General features: G+C 37.6%; 1 protein-coding gene across 3 annotated transcripts in view; it reads right to left on the bottom strand.

The window, feature by feature from the left end:
- LOC126457899 (protein brunelleschi) overlaps positions 1-17,080 on the bottom strand; it is a 245,512-nt gene that overhangs the window by 158,481 nt on the left and 69,951 nt on the right. For all 3 annotated transcript variants that reach the window (XM_050094572.1, XM_050094573.1, XM_050094571.1), the window contains one exon: positions 11,481-11,613. In XM_050094572.1, coding sequence (XP_049950529.1) covers positions 11,481-11,613 — 133 coding nt within the window. The remainder of the gene's footprint in view (positions 1-11,480; positions 11,614-17,080) is intronic.

Below are 17,080 nucleotides of genomic sequence, written 5' to 3'. Positions count from 1 at the left end.
TTCTGTTGTATAGTTTACCTGCTCTGTTTTATCTATTTGTGTTTCTATGCATTTTGGTGCATTTTTTATATTTGTCATGAATTTCGTTTTTTCAGCTGAAATTTTGACACCAGATCTGTTTGCAAATTTTTTCAGAATGTTTATTTGAGTAACTGTTTCTGTCACGTTTTCTGAAAGTATTGCGAAATCATCCACAAAAGCCAAGCAGATTACCTTAATTCCATTTGTTTTCCTTCCCAGAGTTATTGATTCAATTTTGTGATTTTTTTAGCTCCGAATTCCAGATTTTTTCTAGAACACAGTTAAACAGTAAAGGTGATAAACCATCACCTTTTCTAACACTAGTTTTTATTTCAAAAGGCTGAGGTACTTCTCCCATAAATTTGACTTTAGATACTGTACCTGTTAGTGTTTCACGAATTATGTTTGCTAGTTTTGATTTAACACCAAATTCTCTAATGACCTTGTCTATCATTTCTCTGTCTATGCAATCAAATGCTTTCTTGAAATCTATAAATGACACTAGTATTGGTTTGCTGGTTAACATTCTATGGTGAATTATTGACTTTAAGTTAAAAATTTGTTCTGCACAGGATCTTCCCTTTCGAAAGCCACCCTGATATTCTCCTAGTTGTTTGTCTAAATTATCTACCACTCTGTTGAGGAGAATTTTTTATGATATTTTGTATGCCACTGGCAGAAGTGACACTCCTCTGTAATTACTGACATTTTGTTTGTCTCCCTTTTTATGTAGCGGGTGGATTAATGCTGTTTTCCATTCAATTGGAATCTTTTCAGTTTTCCAAATGTTCTCAAATAGCAGCTGTAGACCCTGTATGATTTTTGGTTCTGACCACTTCAATAATTCTGCTGTAATGGAGTCTTCACCACTTGCTTTATTGTTTTTGAGTGTTTTGATGGCTTCATGAATTTCTAGCTCTGTTGGTGGGAAATCTTCCTCTAGATTTTGAGGTGTCACTGGCAATTCAAATTTATCTATTGGAACTGGACAGTTTAACAACTTTTCAAAAAAAATTGCTATAATTCCACAATTTTCTTTATTATTTAATCCTATTTTGCCATTTTCATCTTTGAAACAAATACTTGGTGCCTGATATCCTTTAAGTATGTGCTTAAAGGTTTGGTAAAAATTTCTAGAATTATTTTTGGTGAAATTTTCTTCTATTTCAGTAAGCTGACAATTTTCAAAGTTCCTTTTGATTTTCCAGATTATTTTTGATGTTTCTTTTCGTTGTTGTCTGAATTGTTCAAGGTCTTCCTCTTTTTTCGAATGTCTCCATTTTTGAGCTCTTTGTATTAGTGCTTCTTCACATTCCTCATTCCACCATGTCTTCTTTTTATTCTTGGCTAATCCTAAAGTTTTCTCTGCTGCTTGAGTTATTTTCATCTGGAGTTCACGCCAATCACCTTCTTTACTTGTCTCAATTTCTTCTCTAAATTTTTCTATATTTTCTTTTGTAATATTAGCTGTAGTGGTGTTGTATCTGATCACTTTCTTGGTCACCTTTTTTTGGTTTAGATGGGAGAAATTTTATTTTAATCTTAGAGAGAGAATGATCTGAATCGAATTCCCCATTTCTGACTATTTTAAAATTCATAATTTCCGTGATGTTCCTTTTAGATATGGCTACGTGATCCACTTGAAATTCGCCTAGGTTTGGATTTGGATGTCTCCAGGTTTTGGCTTTTCTTGGCAGTTTGCAGAAATGTGTGGACATGAGTTTTAACTGGAACATTTTACACATGTTGATTAGTCTTTCATCATTTCTGTTTGTTCTTGAGTGTGCTGAATATTCACCTACAATAATTCTAAATTTCTTTTCCCTCCCAATTTGCACATTGAAGTCACCAAGAAGTATTTTAACGTTCTTTTTAGGTATGATAGAAATTTAAGATTCTAAAAGATCCCAGAATTTACTTACTTTCTCCAGATTTCTTCTGCTGTCAGCATTTATAGGTGCATGACAGTTTATGAGGGTGTAACTTTTATTCTTGCACTTCATTGTTAACATGGATATCCTTTCTGAATTTGATCTGGATTCTGTTACACTATCCACGATTTTTTTGTTTACATAACATGCTGTTCCAAACATCGGCATGTTTTCCGTTATTCTCACTGCTGGTTTCCCTTCACAAATTCTATAATGTTGTGTATCAACTACATCCTCATCTAAGAATCATGTTTCCTGAACTACTATAATCTGTATATCGTTCTTCTGCAGAAATAATTCTAATTCCTTTTGTTTCCCAGTTTTCAGAAGAGAATTTATATTTAAGGTTCCAAAGTAGTATTTCTTCTTGAACTGAAACTTGGAAGGCTTTTCTATATATTTCATCTTTTCTTCACTGCAAATGTTGGGACTCCCCAGAATCCTAGGTCCCATTGCATTACATGATGTAACGGTGGATTCCTCATCAGAGTTACCACCTGGGGTAGAGCATCCATTGTGCGAACTTTCCATATTGCGACTTGAAGCTGTAAATTGTAGGGAATCCAAGGTCATCCCTGAATTCTCAAAGTAAGAACAGGTTGTTGGCCTGGAATATTATTTATTCAGCCGCCACTAACATGTGGAACAGACACTGTCGGGGTGCCGCCACTAACATGTGGAACCGTCGTGCCCTCTGTCCATTTTGGCCTTTGACAAGAGACTGCCTCTTCCGCCAGCTCCCCCGCACCGAAGTCCATCTTCTCCGCCTTCGCTGCCGTTATTATTATTATTATTATTTTCAATGAGAAGCCTCCACAAGCCGCAACCTTTTGAGAGGCATTCAAGAGGCCTGATTTCTTCACTCACAGCTTCCTGTTGTAGAGATTCTATAGATTTCTGGTGTAGTGCTTGGCATGCATAACTGTTATATATTTTTTTTTTAAAAAAAAAGAGAGACAGAGAGAGAGAGAGAGAGAGAGAGAGAGAGAGAGAGAGAGAGAGAGAGAGGCAGGAAATAAGAAAATTCATGTGCCTTGATAGTTACATCGTAAAAATCCCATCACAGATTTCAGGAGCTTTGTTCATATGGTACCTTCTCAGCATGTGAATGATCTAACATTTTATTTCACTACAAATATCAGAATTAGCTGTTTTCCTCGGTAATAAAAATTAGCCACAGGAAAAACTCGAAGAAAAAACTGTAACATTTTTATTAAAATCATTGAAGATTTGCCAGAAATGCAGTTATTCTGACTCTGAAAAGGTACAGCCTGTTCACTTTTGTAAACAAAATCCATAACAGAAAATAAATTATAACAGAATAAATTAACTAAGGTAGAAAGTTTTAAATTTTTGTCAGATGGCTAAATGAGAGAAACTTTGTCACGGATTTCCTAAAAAAAAACTTGGTTCAGTTCATTTTGCTACATGAATAATCAGCTGGGACACAAACATAATTAAATTACTATGTTTTGAGTATTTTCATTTTTGGTTTCCTACAGTGATTTTTTGGGTTGATTACATATTAAGGCAAAATACTTTCAATAGGAAAATAACTGGAACTCTGTGTGTGTGACTTTTTCAAACACAACCATGTTGTAGGTATTTTTTAAAACAATTATATACACACACAATAGCCTTGCAATATAATAATTCTCCTCTGGAATCTGTTATTAATAATACATTCTGACAGAAGAACAACAATATTAATGAGTTTAACTCAAAATGGCAAAATTATATTTAATATCCTCAAATAATTAACAAACACAAGCTTGTGGGAGAGCCAAGTCAACACCATGAAGGTTTCTGATAAAATATCTAGTAACCGAAATATTTCACATGCGACATAATTATGATACCAGTGCAATAAACATCAATGTAACCAGCTGATCTGTTGAACACAGCCAACATTGCCTTTAATAACTAAGTAATAGAGTGAGACTTCTAAAATGAGCACACAGAACAACAGATTAAGTTACAGAACACAGATGTTACAATCTATATTTCACTGAGTAAAATGACTGGCAATGGCAATTAAGTTTAGAAGAGAGGTGATAAATGACCGCTGTGTGTAAAATTTTTAACATCTGTTTGCTTGGAAAAAACGGGGGTGGGGGGTAGGTGGGGTGGGGGTGGGGGTAACTTTGAGAATAGGGCAAAGACTCTTTGAGATTATAGATTTTGTAGTATTTTGTATGTGGACAATTTTGTTATTCCACAACAGACAAATGATGACCTATATCCGTATTACTTCAGGCAGGGGAGTTACGTTCATAGTCTTGGATGTTATTGAATTTAGTGTATGTTAAAACTCGGGAGTAAGTAATAAACAATATGTTTTGTTTTCTCCAAAAAAATTCCTGCCCCAAGATACAGACCTCCAAAGATGACACTACGAACACCATTACAAAGAAGCAAATTTTGGAAATATTTTTAAAACACGTTATCTCTGGGACAGTTTTAGATATTTTGTTACAGTCATTTTATTTTAAAGATAATTGCTTTATGATTAGAATGGTATCCTCTGTTTGGACATATCTGTCAAAGTTCTTTTACTGTCACCTTTTGAATTTTTTTTATAATTTACAGAAAAATATGCCAATGCAGGAAAGTTAGATTTTTTTCTATTGATTAGTGCCATGTAGTACTATATTCTCTATAAAGGAGAGCTTCCACTTTTAAGTTGAACAGGTTTTATTAAAAAAAAATTTTTTAAACTTTCAAAGGTAATGTATGTCTTCACTTAAGTTGTTTCTTACTAATTTATTTGTTACAATGTTTATTTCTATTGTCTTTGTTGCAGTTATTTCTTTTCACATTCTTTGTTGCAGTTATTTCTTTTCACATTCTTTGTTGCAGTTATTTCTTTTCACGTTCTTTGTTGCAGTTATTTCTTTTCACGTTCTTTGTTGCAGTTATTTCTTTTCACGTTCTTTGTTGCAGTTATTTCTTTTCACGTTCTTTGTTGCAGTTATTTCTTTTCACATTCTCTGTATTATTGTTCTGTGCTAATTTGTTTACTGAAGAGGCTTCTAAGAAATATGATGCCAGCCAGCGAGTTCTGTGTTATCGTGAGGAATTTGCCATTTGACACACTTGCAGTCTGTTTTGTAAAAAGGACTGTTTGAAATTTCTTCTGAGAGTGACGTGTGCTGACTATTTGCATATCCATAAAAGAGTGATACATAAGACAAACAAAAAACACAGTTTGTTCAGGTTCAGAACAACTACAGCAAAACTGACCACACTCTTCAAAGTAGACATTCCACCTTCAGAAGAAAATGAACCAAAGTACTCTTGTTCCTCTTTGCCAGGAATTTTTCACAATTCAGCTGTTGAATATTGTGCATCCTACAGAGACAAGGTGCAAGAGTCTTTGGAAAACCAGATCTCTATTATAATCCTCCTACGGAAGCAACTCAAGTTCAACTACCGCAGTCATTTTACCTGGAAGATAAATGGGACTGTTCTCACTATAGTGCCAGAAAAAGAGACATTATAAGTGTAACAGTTGAAGGTCTTTTGCAATTTATTAGAGCATCTATGTTGTTGTGGTCTTCAGTCCTGAGACTGGTTTGATGCAGCTCTCCATGCTAATCTATCCTGTGCAAGCTCCTTCATCTCCCAGTACCTACTGCAACCTACATCCTTCTGAATCTGCTTAGTGTATTCATCTCTTGGTCTCCTTCTACGATTTTTACCCTCCACGCTGCCCTCCAATGTTAAATTTGTGATCCCTTGATGCCTCAGAACATGTCCTACCAACCAATCCCTTCTTCTAGTCAAGTTGTGCACAAACTTCTCTTCTCCTCAATCCTATTCAATACTTCCTCATTAGTTATGTGATCTACCCACGTAATCTTCAACATTCTTCTGTAGCACCACATTTTGAAAGCTTCTATTCTCTTCTTGTCCAAACTATTTATTACCCATGTTTCACTTCCATACATGGCTACACTCCATACAAATACTTTCAGAAATGACTTCCTGACACTTAAATCTATACTCGATGTTAACAAATTTCTCTTCTTCAGAAACGATTTCCTTGCCATTGCCAGTCTACATTTTATATCCTCTCTACTTCGACCATCATCAGTTATTTTGCTCCCAAATAGCAAAACTCATTTACTACTTTAAGCGTCTCATTTCCTAATCTAATACCCTCAGCATCACCCGACTTAATTCGACTACATTCCATTAGCCTTGTTTTGCTTTTGTTGATGTTCATCTTATATCCTCCTTTCAAGACACCGTCCATTCCATTCAACTGCTCTTCCAAGCCCTTTGCTGTCTCTGACAGAATTACAATGTCATCGGCGAACCTCGAAGTTTTTATTTCTTCTCCCTGGATTTTAATACCTACTCCAAATTTTTCTTTTGTTTCCTTTACTGCTTGCTCAATATACACATTGAATAACATCGGGGAGAGGCTACAACCCTGTCCCACTCCCTTCCCAACCACTGCTTCCCTTTCATGCACCTCGAGCATCTATACAACTTCAATATTGTAAGATCAAAATTTTATACACTACAACCTAAGTGGGAAGTTCCACACTCACCTAGAGATGTCTGTTTATGTGTGTACTGTGCGAATTTTGAACTTTGTGTGGTAATTTTGAAGAACTTACTTGGGCACATGACATATGACATCTTGGTTGGGCATGTCAAGTCATTAGTAGTCTGTGATGTAAAGAGAGAGACTTGTTTGTTTCAAGAATGTGGTGACTGCCTGGAAAGGGAGGACTGTATTTACAGACACTTGGACTGGAAGATGTAGCATATAACTCTGCAGAAATTACATATGCAACATGGGAAGGAAATAAACTAATTAAGAAAACTGTTGCCTTTGACAGTTCCATTGATGAACTTGGTAAATGGTCAATGAAAGCAGTAACACACCAGCACCTGAAGAAATTGCAACAACACATTTCAGAAGTGAAAGGGTGTGTATAGGCTGAAGAACTATGTTTAGTGTTTCACAGTGATTTTGCTGAGAACTGGTCAGTAGCTCTCCCACAAGTACAAGGGTATCATTGGAGTAATGACCAGATTTAAATTTTTACAGAATTGACACATTTTCAAAATAAGACCACTAGTGTTGCAGTTATAAGTGATGATGCAGGGCGTGACTCAGCACATGCTTTGCTAGTAATGCGCAAAATTCATCAACTGCAACTATTTCTGCTGGTGCTCCTTGTCATTTTAAAACCCTTTACCAGCTGTTTGAATGGAGTATGTCACTTGAGCCAACTGACTGGGAATACAGTGCTATTGGTCATGGGAAGGGGTCTTGTGATGGTGTAGGTGGTCTGTTGAAGCATCGTGCTCCGAAACATGATCTTTCCAGACCAAATACAGCTGCAATTCAGAATGCTGACGATATTATGAGAGTCGTGAAATCTTACACATTCACAGTCCTCATTCTTTTGTCCAAAGAGGAAATCGAAGAATTCCATGACAGAAAAAAGGATAGTCCAAACAAACTACTCCTGTGAAAGGAATTCAGAAGACATTTCTGGACTCAACGTGATGAGCAAACTCATATTGCGTGCACTTTAAAGAGCAAGAAAGAAGAAATTTTGTTCGTTAGGCCAACACCTCAGAACAAACAGGCTAATATTCAGATTCACAACCTGAGAAGGGGGACATTTGTGGCATGTGTGTATTACTGTGGCTAGTGGATTACAATGATTATAGACACCAGTTATGAGTAAAACGAAATTGTAGTGAACTTTATGACACCACATGGACCAGCTGCTGGATATAGGTTTCCAGCTGAAGGATAGCAACAACACCATCAGTTCTCACTTTCTGTTTACAATATATTGAAGACTGCAAGTGCTCCAGTTCTTGTTGGTTCAACAGGAAGGAATCACTCTATACCAAAGGAAGATACTGAAGCAGTGGAACAGATTTTTACTTCTCTGACTAGCTAATTTCAGTACAAAATTGAGTGCACAGATGTTGTATAAATTGAAACCTTTAAGTCTTTGGACCTATTACATACATTTTGGAACCATTTAAAATGCTTGAGAAATGAGTCTCTTACTCATCTTTCAAAACTAAAATTATGTTAAATCTGGCTAGGTTTTGATTTTTATGAGCCTGTTATGTGATAATGTGGTAATAAAACAGGTTTCATGTATGCCAAAAATTTCAAATGTTTATAAAACCTATTCAACATAAAAGTGGAAGCTCTCCTTTTCAGGGAATGTAGAACTATATGGTACTAATAAACAGAAAAAAAACAAAATTTTATGGATTGGTATTTTTGGGGAAAAAAAATCCACAAATTATAAAAAAGTTCAAAATGCTATAGTCAAAGAACTTTGACAGATAAATCCAAATGGAGGATTTCTCTGTATTCATAAAGCAATTATCTTTCAAATAAAAACCAACAAAATATTTGCAACTTTTCCAGAGATACAGCATTTTAAAATTTTTTACAAAATGTGCATCTTCAAAATAGTAAGTGAGTGTGTTTGTGTGTGTGTGTGTGTGTGTGTGTGTGTGTGTGTGTTTGTGTGTGTGTGTGTGTGTGTGTGTGTGTGTGTGTGGGGGCGGGGGGTGCCGAAATTTTTTGGAAAAAACCAAAAAATGTGTGTTCCTTACTTAGTCTTTCATTTTAACATATGCTAAATTCAACATCATCCGAGACTATGAAAGTAACATTTTGTCCTAGCCTGCCTGAATTGATATGGACTATGCCTTGTGAATCTTTACAAAATGTAGAGTGGAATGGAATGGAAGAAAGATGATCATGGGGCAGTACTCTGATCTCACAAAACAAGAAGAAATATCCAGTAGATACTACTAGTATGATAATGGAATTACTGTGTTTGAAACAATAGCCAAAAATGAGAAGAGAAAAACATTTAATTATAGTTGACTGATGTGAGACACACAAACAGACTTGATAGTTCAGGACATTTGATTGGCTTTCAAGCCACCACTCTTTTTCTGCTTAGGAAAATGACCTTTTGCATCCTCACCCTCCTCGTAATTCAAAGTGGTATGTACGTGGGGAGAGACAAGAGAGGGAGAGAAAGAACTTTATCTGGAATTACAGTTTTAATTACATCGTGCAATTACATGGCAAATTCTGAAGCAGGTACTCAGTTTTCATCTTTATGACTGTGAAATACCTTCCACTGCACACTGATGCTAGAATACACTTAGTATATTCAAACATACCTAAACATGAAACTGGAAAAGAAACAAATTTGTCATTTTACAAGACAATAGTTATGGTTATGTGGTGCTACTGTATATGAGTGAGATGTAGAGAATTCTGAGAAAGAATACCATACGAATTACAGCAACTTAAAAGTTTTCTTTGAACTGCAAATAATCACAGATTAGCATAAGACAAATTTAAGAATTACTTTATAGAAAATTAAGTTGCAGAATAGAGAGACAACTGACAGAATGATTCACGAAGAATGCAGGAAGATCAGTTGCCTTGAATACAGGTATCTGGAGACTAATGTGTTATATGATGTCCAAGACTCAGGATATACTCCAAGGAAATTGATTTCACTTAATTCTTTAAGTGTAGATGGTGGGTGGCTTTTTTTTCTTTTTCTTTTTTTTTATGGCACTTTGTCAAGATAAAGTTATGACTTCTCAAATGTAATAACAAAGCTGTAAATATATATAATAATGTCATTGCCTATTATTTGTTCATGGCACTACCTTGTTGCCAAAAGCAGAAAAACCAGTGGCAGAACTGATGAATGTTACAGACATAACTTAAAATTCATATTTAATAGAAATTTCAAAACAAAGAAAATAAGCAATAAATAATAATCTCAAGTAACTCAAATCTGAAGCCTAATTTGCTTGGATAAAACCATGAAATTAATGATTAAAGAAAAAGAGAAGCTAATATATGTTAACAGATTCTGTGAAAGTGAGCAATCGGTATGTTATGAGGATTTCTTAAAAGTGAGAGAACTTAATTATTCATAAATACATTGCTAAAAATCATGATGTATCAAAGGTTGAGTATATGCCTTGGAGGAAAGTGAAATGGTTTAAATTGCTAGCTAAGACAAGAATCTTACACAACTAGTTTCAAAACGGCTGCTGTGTGTCACAGAAAACCAAAGTCCACTACAAATACAAAATGGAAATAGTATATGAAATACCAACATTAACTTCAACAAAAAATACCCTTCTGTTCTCATAAATACTGTGACAGACATTTACTCTTTCTGATTCAGTGGAACATAAACACCACATACCACAAAACTGAAACAACAACAACAACAGTATACAATCACCCATGCTAACAACAACAAAATGATCATAATGTAGCAAAGCATAAATTTCAGTGCCTTGTTTAAGGGTGCCAACCAAATTATACTGAAAGAACAATTAAAATAACAAACTTACACTGTAACAATTAAAATATATACTAGAGGAAGATCTCTTAGTTTGAACTACAATACTAAATTTGGGCTAGTCTTGGAATCAGGACAGCATAAATGTAATACTTCCAGTGAAGTCACAATTAGTGTATACTTCATATTTTGCGAATGGTTTTCTCGGCTTTTCTCCCTCCCACCTTTCCCCAGTTTTTACATGGAAAAGTCACGAAGTTCTTACCTGCATTCATCTCCTCCCATTATTTATGATAAGATATAAATTTGCCTTTTGTTAATCCCTCTTAGACTTTCATTTTGTATCACAAATTTATGACACACAACATTATAAATCTATCACATACTGTTCTTTGACAACCCAGTTTCTCTCCATACATAAACTAATCCAAACATCAAACAATGCCCTATGTTTGGCAAAAGCTACCCTTGAATGTAGATTCTATGTGGGCTACCATCAAAATTATAATGTCACCCACTTCACCTTCATGAGAAGGAACATTTTTTTCCAATTAAGATGCACTCAACATTTAAGTTTTGTGCTGCCAGAGCATTGTAATTGTCGCAGATGTTGAGTATGGTAATCACTCATTTCATTGGTCCCTGTAAATATGCCTATCAAAAATGCTATAGATATTATTAGCTACCGTACAACTGAAATACATATCAAGGTTGCAGAATCAAACAATGGAAAATCCAGGATGGAATGTAACACTATACGAGGAGGGATGTTGCTACTCACAATATAGCGGATATGCTGAGCCGCAGATATGTACAGCAAAAAGACTCTCACAATTAAAGCTTTCGACCACTACGGCCTTCGTCAACAATAGACACATACAGGTGCACGCGTGTGCCTCCTCCTCCCCCCCCCCTTTCTCTCTCTCTCTCTCTCTCTCTCTCTCTCTATCTCTCCCTCTCACACACACGCACACACGCACGCACGCACGCACGCAAACACCAACTCACACACAGGACTGCAGTCTCATGCAACTGAAACCACACTGCATCTCCTCTATATGGTGAGTAGCAACTTTCCTTCTCATATAAGGTTACAGAATCCATATTCATAACCACTGTTTGTGAAGTGCTTTCAATTTACACACAGTTTTACACTGAAAAACAACATTAAAACACACTGTACCTTGCTGTAATGAATGATAGCCTCTCTGTAACGCTTTGGAATTTCCTCTTGTGGTAGCACATTCTGAATATCTTGTTGCATTTCAGGTGGTGTAATACCATTGGGCAATGAATTACTATACAAAGAATTCGATCTGCAATACAGCAATGAGAAACATTTAAGAACACTACCATAAATAAATAATACAGTATGGAAGTTTTCTTCATTACAGTAGAAATATCTATAGAATATGTGGGAACTCATTATGAACATCAGTAGAAGTAGTAGGTACACTGCTGGCAATTAACACTGTGATACGAAGAAGGATAGAAAATAAAATTTTACTTATTTGCATATGTAGAGTACAACAGAGTTACAAGAATTAATTTGTAGGTGATATGGGGGTGTACAGGGTGCAAAATTTAGCACCTATCGCATCTGACAGTAACAACAGCTCCGTCCCAGCTGGGTATTGATTTGAACCAATCTAGGGTGAGAGATATAGGAGTATTGCCACATTGTAACCGCAATGAAGACCAAATGCAAATCCTGTGCCATCAATGTAGTACTACACTTATCATAGAACACTTGTTTATTATGGACATAAATGTGCAGGCAGTGTTGAACTGTATCTTGGACACAGAGTGCTGCTATTTATACAAATTATGAATATCCCAGAACATGCAAACATTACAAACAAAAGAAATTTTGAGAACCGTTTAGAAATGATAAACACTAAATAACACGTGTTTGCTGGTGGTTAAATTTGGACTGGCGGCCCACAGCACACCAGCTCATGTTCCTAATCACTACTCTGCGTAGCATGCAGCACAGCTAGCAGCAATGTAACTCTGTGCTGCTTCAGTTGTGTGCCACAGTTTATCAACTGCACTGGCTGGTGAGCTGTACCATGTCAGTTTCTCACAACCCACGACCAGATGTTTTCAATGGATGAGGTATCAGGAGATTGTGTTGGACAGAGCAACACCTGAAAACCCTCTGTACTGAGATAGGTCAGGATAGCAGGAGCAATGTATAATCTTGTGTCATGAACATCTCTATGATGGAGCACAGCCATTGGCCTTGACATATCTGAAATGTAATAGCTGCAGTCCAAATAACCACCTATGCCTACCAGAATGCAATGTGTTGTGTACACAAGGGCATCACATACCATCACACAAGATGCTTGGCCCTTATGTCAATGGCAAATGCAATATGACAATGTTTGTTCTCCTTATCCATACATGGATACATCCATTAAGGCACAGGGATTCAGAGAGAAAGGTGAGGTCACACCACTCTCGTGTCCACTGTTTTCACTGGGTGCACCACTGTTGATGTGGTCTCTACTGCCATGTCAAGGGAAGACACAAGAGTTGCTATGAAGACAGTACTGCTTCAAATGTCATGAGAAGACCAATGTGAATATTTGTCTTGCAGCAAACAAGAGCATTTCATGACTCAGCTTATGTGATGTGGTTGTATGATACTACATGCTGATGTTAATAATGTCTCTGCCTTCTTGGGCACTAGTCATGAGGGGCTACTAAAATCTGACACTGCTTGGACTAAATACATTTGCATGACTGTCATGGGATTGCACACAATTGCAAACAGCAATATTTGAGGATGATAAGCTATAGTCTAAATAGGCCATGATCCTGTCACCATTTAATTCTGACATGCTGGTACACGTTCCCTTCTTTACACTAAGCACAATATGATTTTCTCACAAACAAACAACACTTTAATGTGTATCTGAATGAGAGCACTGCAGCATAATATATCCTTAAATATGGTAGATGGCATTATTCCTCATGTGGTTGGGGTGAAACACTTATCAGTTGCATATCCCAACATGTAGTACACTTAAAATGAATTTTACGTATGTTGCATGTCCTCTTCAGGGTGTTGCCATTTTGATATACAGCAGAGCATTTTTCAGTGCATTAACTTTTGATTATTGTCAAAATAAGCCCACTAGGGAAAAAAAATGGGTAAGAAATCTGATATTTGTCCAATGAATTCAAAGACAGTATGACAGACATGTGAATTTTGAAAACTAACACTATTGGACTTTTAAACCTGAATGTTATTGGAGTTGAACTGTAGCTACAAGCATTTAAAATTTACGTAACAAAAACATTTATTTTTGCTTGCTCTAAAAACTTGGTTAATGAAAACACACTTGACACACATAACATGCCTCTGAACTTTAGCTCAGATACACTATCAGAACACCCCTTTGTAATGCAGAATTAACCACTGTAATGCAGATCTGCCATCATAAAAGGATGAAGGGAGTGTTGTGTTGTTAGTAAAGATGAAGTAAAAGCAGAATGGTTTGTGGTTACAGAAAAAACATGAAATCGGTGGAAGAGATCACTAGTGAATTACAAAGTGTTACCAGCAGTCCATCTAGCACAATGACTGTGTGTAGGGATTTAAAAAGAATGGGGCACAATGGTTGAGCAGTTCTCATAGGCCATACATTTCTTTAGTCTGTGCTAAATGACACTAAGTGGTATAGAGAGTGATACCTGGACAGTGAATGGCTGGAAATGAGTGATTTAGAGTTAAGAATAATGTTGTACCATGTGGAAGTCTTGTTTTGTTTTGTTTTGTTTTGTTTGAGGGTGCACAAACAACTGGGGTCACACATGCCCAAGTCAAAACTATAGAACTCAAAGACAGTGAGGAGTTAAAAAACGACTATATGTCAATCCCAACTGACATAACAGAAGACAGGTAAAAACAGGCACATGGAAAAAGGACTGAAAATGACAACAGACACAAACGGAGATCCAACCCTAAAAAATTAAAAGGCCTTCACCATATTGCCTTGGCATATAAAAAGTAAAACACAGTCAACAGTCTGTGTATCATTTGCTAAAACGGCCGACAACTCAGACGGCAAACTCAAACGGAAATGTAAAAGGTCAAAAAATGGACATTCCATCAGAAAGTGGCAGACGGTTAAAACTTGGGCACAGTGTGTACAAAGTGGTGGGGTAGCGCCACTTAGTGAATGACAATGGCTAAAAAGGCAGTGCCCATTACGCAGCTGAGTTAAAATAACCTCCTCCCAGTGGGAGGGCCGAGAGGAGGTCGTCCAAGTCACTGGGAGAGGTTTAATAATCCGGAGCTTAATCCTGTGAAGGGAGGCCATTGGCAATGCCAAAGGGACACCACCTCCTGACAGACAGCAATACATAGATCATCAGAGGGAATATAGGTAGTTGTGGGCTGAGGTGCTAGGATCGCAGCTTCGGTAGCAGCCTTGTTTCCTGGCAGACCGACATGACCAGGAACCCACATAAACATCACAGTGACTCCACCAAGAGTGAGCAAGTGACAGTTTTCCCGGACCCGCTGCACTAAGGGATGAGTGGTGTACAGTGCACAGACTTTTAAGGTCGATGAGTGAGTCTGAGCAGAGGACATATTTGAAAAGTCTGTGTCGCTGGATGTACTCCGTGGCCTGATACAGGGTGAAGAGCTCGGCTGTAAATACTGAGCAGTGTGCCGGAAGCCGATATCTAAACACACGGGTACAAATAATGAAGGTACACCTGACCCTACAGCCAGCCCGAGAGCCATCAGTGTATACAAAGGTACTGTGGCGAAGTTCCATGTGAAGTTCGTGAAACTGAAGGCGATAGACCGAGGCTGGAGTAGTGTCCTTAGGAAGCAAATGAAGGCCAAGATTAACTTGGGCCGCTTCATGAAGCCAAGGTGGCAAAGGGTTCACACCCACTGAGAAAGGTGCAGGCAGTGCAAACTTAAGCCGCTGTAGCAAGTGCCGAAAGTGGATTCCAGGAGGTAACAGAGAAAAGGACGAGCTCATACTGATGATCAAAGGAATCATCAATGAAGGAGGCATAGGACAGGTGGCCATGCATGGCAGACAAATAGCATGCATACCTGCTGAGGAGAAAGTCACAGCAGTAGGACAGTGGTAGTTCAGCAGCTTCAGCATACAGACTCCCAACCGGGCTGGTGTAAAAGGGGCCCATGGCCGACTGGATGGCATGATGGTGGATAGTGTTGAGGTGACGTAAGAGGGATGGGCATGCAGACCCATCAACAAAGCACCCATAATCAAGTTTCAAACGGACAAGGGACTGGTACAAACAGAGGAGGGTGGTTTGATCGGCACCCCAGTAAGTACCATTGAGGACACCTAGAACACTGAGGAACCGCGTACAGCGGGCTCCAGGTAAGAGACACGAGAGGACCAAGAGATTTTCCTATCGAGAATGAGCCCCAGAAATTTTGTAGTTTCAATGAACAGAAGGGCAACAGGTCCAAAATGTAAAGATGGTGGGAGAAAAACTTGTGTTGCCAGAAATTCGTACAGACAGTTTTGTAAGTAGAAAAACAAAAGCCATTGTCGATGCTCCAGGAGTAAAATAAAGACCATCAAGACACCACTGAAGATGCTGCTCAGTGAGACAGGTCCATGGAAAACTCTAATAGATGGCAAAACCATCAACGAAAAGGGAGCCAGAGATGCCCGGTGGGAGACAGGCCATGATAGGGTTAATGGCGATAGAAAAAAAGAGGACAGCACTCAGGACGGAACCCTGAGGCACACCGTTTTTCTGGATAAAGGTGTCCGACAAGGCAGAACCCACACGCACCCAGAAAACTCTATCTTTTATAAAAGCCTGAAGGAAGGAAGGCAGGTGGCGACGGAAGCTCCACATGTAAAGAGTACAGAGGATACCAGTTCTCCAGCATGTGTCATAGGCCTTCTCCAAATTAAAAAACACGGCCACAGTCTGGGATTTTCACAGAAAACCATTCATGACATGGGTGGACAAATTAACGAGATGGTCTACTATAAAATGCCACACTCGAAATCCACACTCAGGGTGTATACGCACACAAGGAAAACAAATTCCCAGATTTTTCCTGGAGTTCCCAATTAAAAGCATACTTTCTCCTTGGTGAAAATACACCTTTTCCGTGTTAAGTGACATTATAGTTTTCCTCAGAACTGTAAAACTTATAAATCCTTTGAATGGTTATGGTTTTATACACCGGCGTAGAATTTCTCAGCCCTTTAGAAAATGAAACTCAGAAAAAAAGATAATGTACTATGCTTATTTTCATATTACCAAAAGCATAAATTCAAATTCCACCAAACACCACGTGTTATTTTCCGAAGCACCACAGGCTATTTTCCGAAGCACCACGTGTTATTTTCCGAAGCTTTGAAACCAAGACTGCAGTGCGCTTTTGTAAGCCAGTCATACCTCATGTCACGTGATCTCTCCACCCGATACAGGGGATATTCAGAGCTTAGGATAAGCGATGCAGTCAGCCAATAGCATTATCACTGTTAAGTAGCACGTACACACAAATAGGAAAAGTTAATGGTGTAAATTAATATACAGTGTTGCTACAAGAAAAGCAGAGCTTTCACATATAATATTGGTCTTGATGACTGTTAAGCTGCAAGAGAAGCTAAACTTTCACGTATAATGTTGATCTTTTTTGCATGTGTTACACTTTAAAATACATCACACAAATGTGCCAGTAAAATTTTTAATACCGACATCAATGTCTGATCTTCTGGGCTCGAAAATTTTTCTAAATGGTCATCCTCAAAT

This window comes from Schistocerca serialis, chromosome 2 (genome assembly GCF_023864345.2).
Source record: "Schistocerca serialis cubense isolate TAMUIC-IGC-003099 chromosome 2, iqSchSeri2.2, whole genome shotgun sequence".
In the NCBI taxonomy this organism is placed as follows: Eukaryota; Metazoa; Arthropoda; class Insecta; order Orthoptera; family Acrididae; genus Schistocerca; species Schistocerca serialis.
This window is presented reverse-complemented; position numbering and strand designations above follow the sequence as displayed.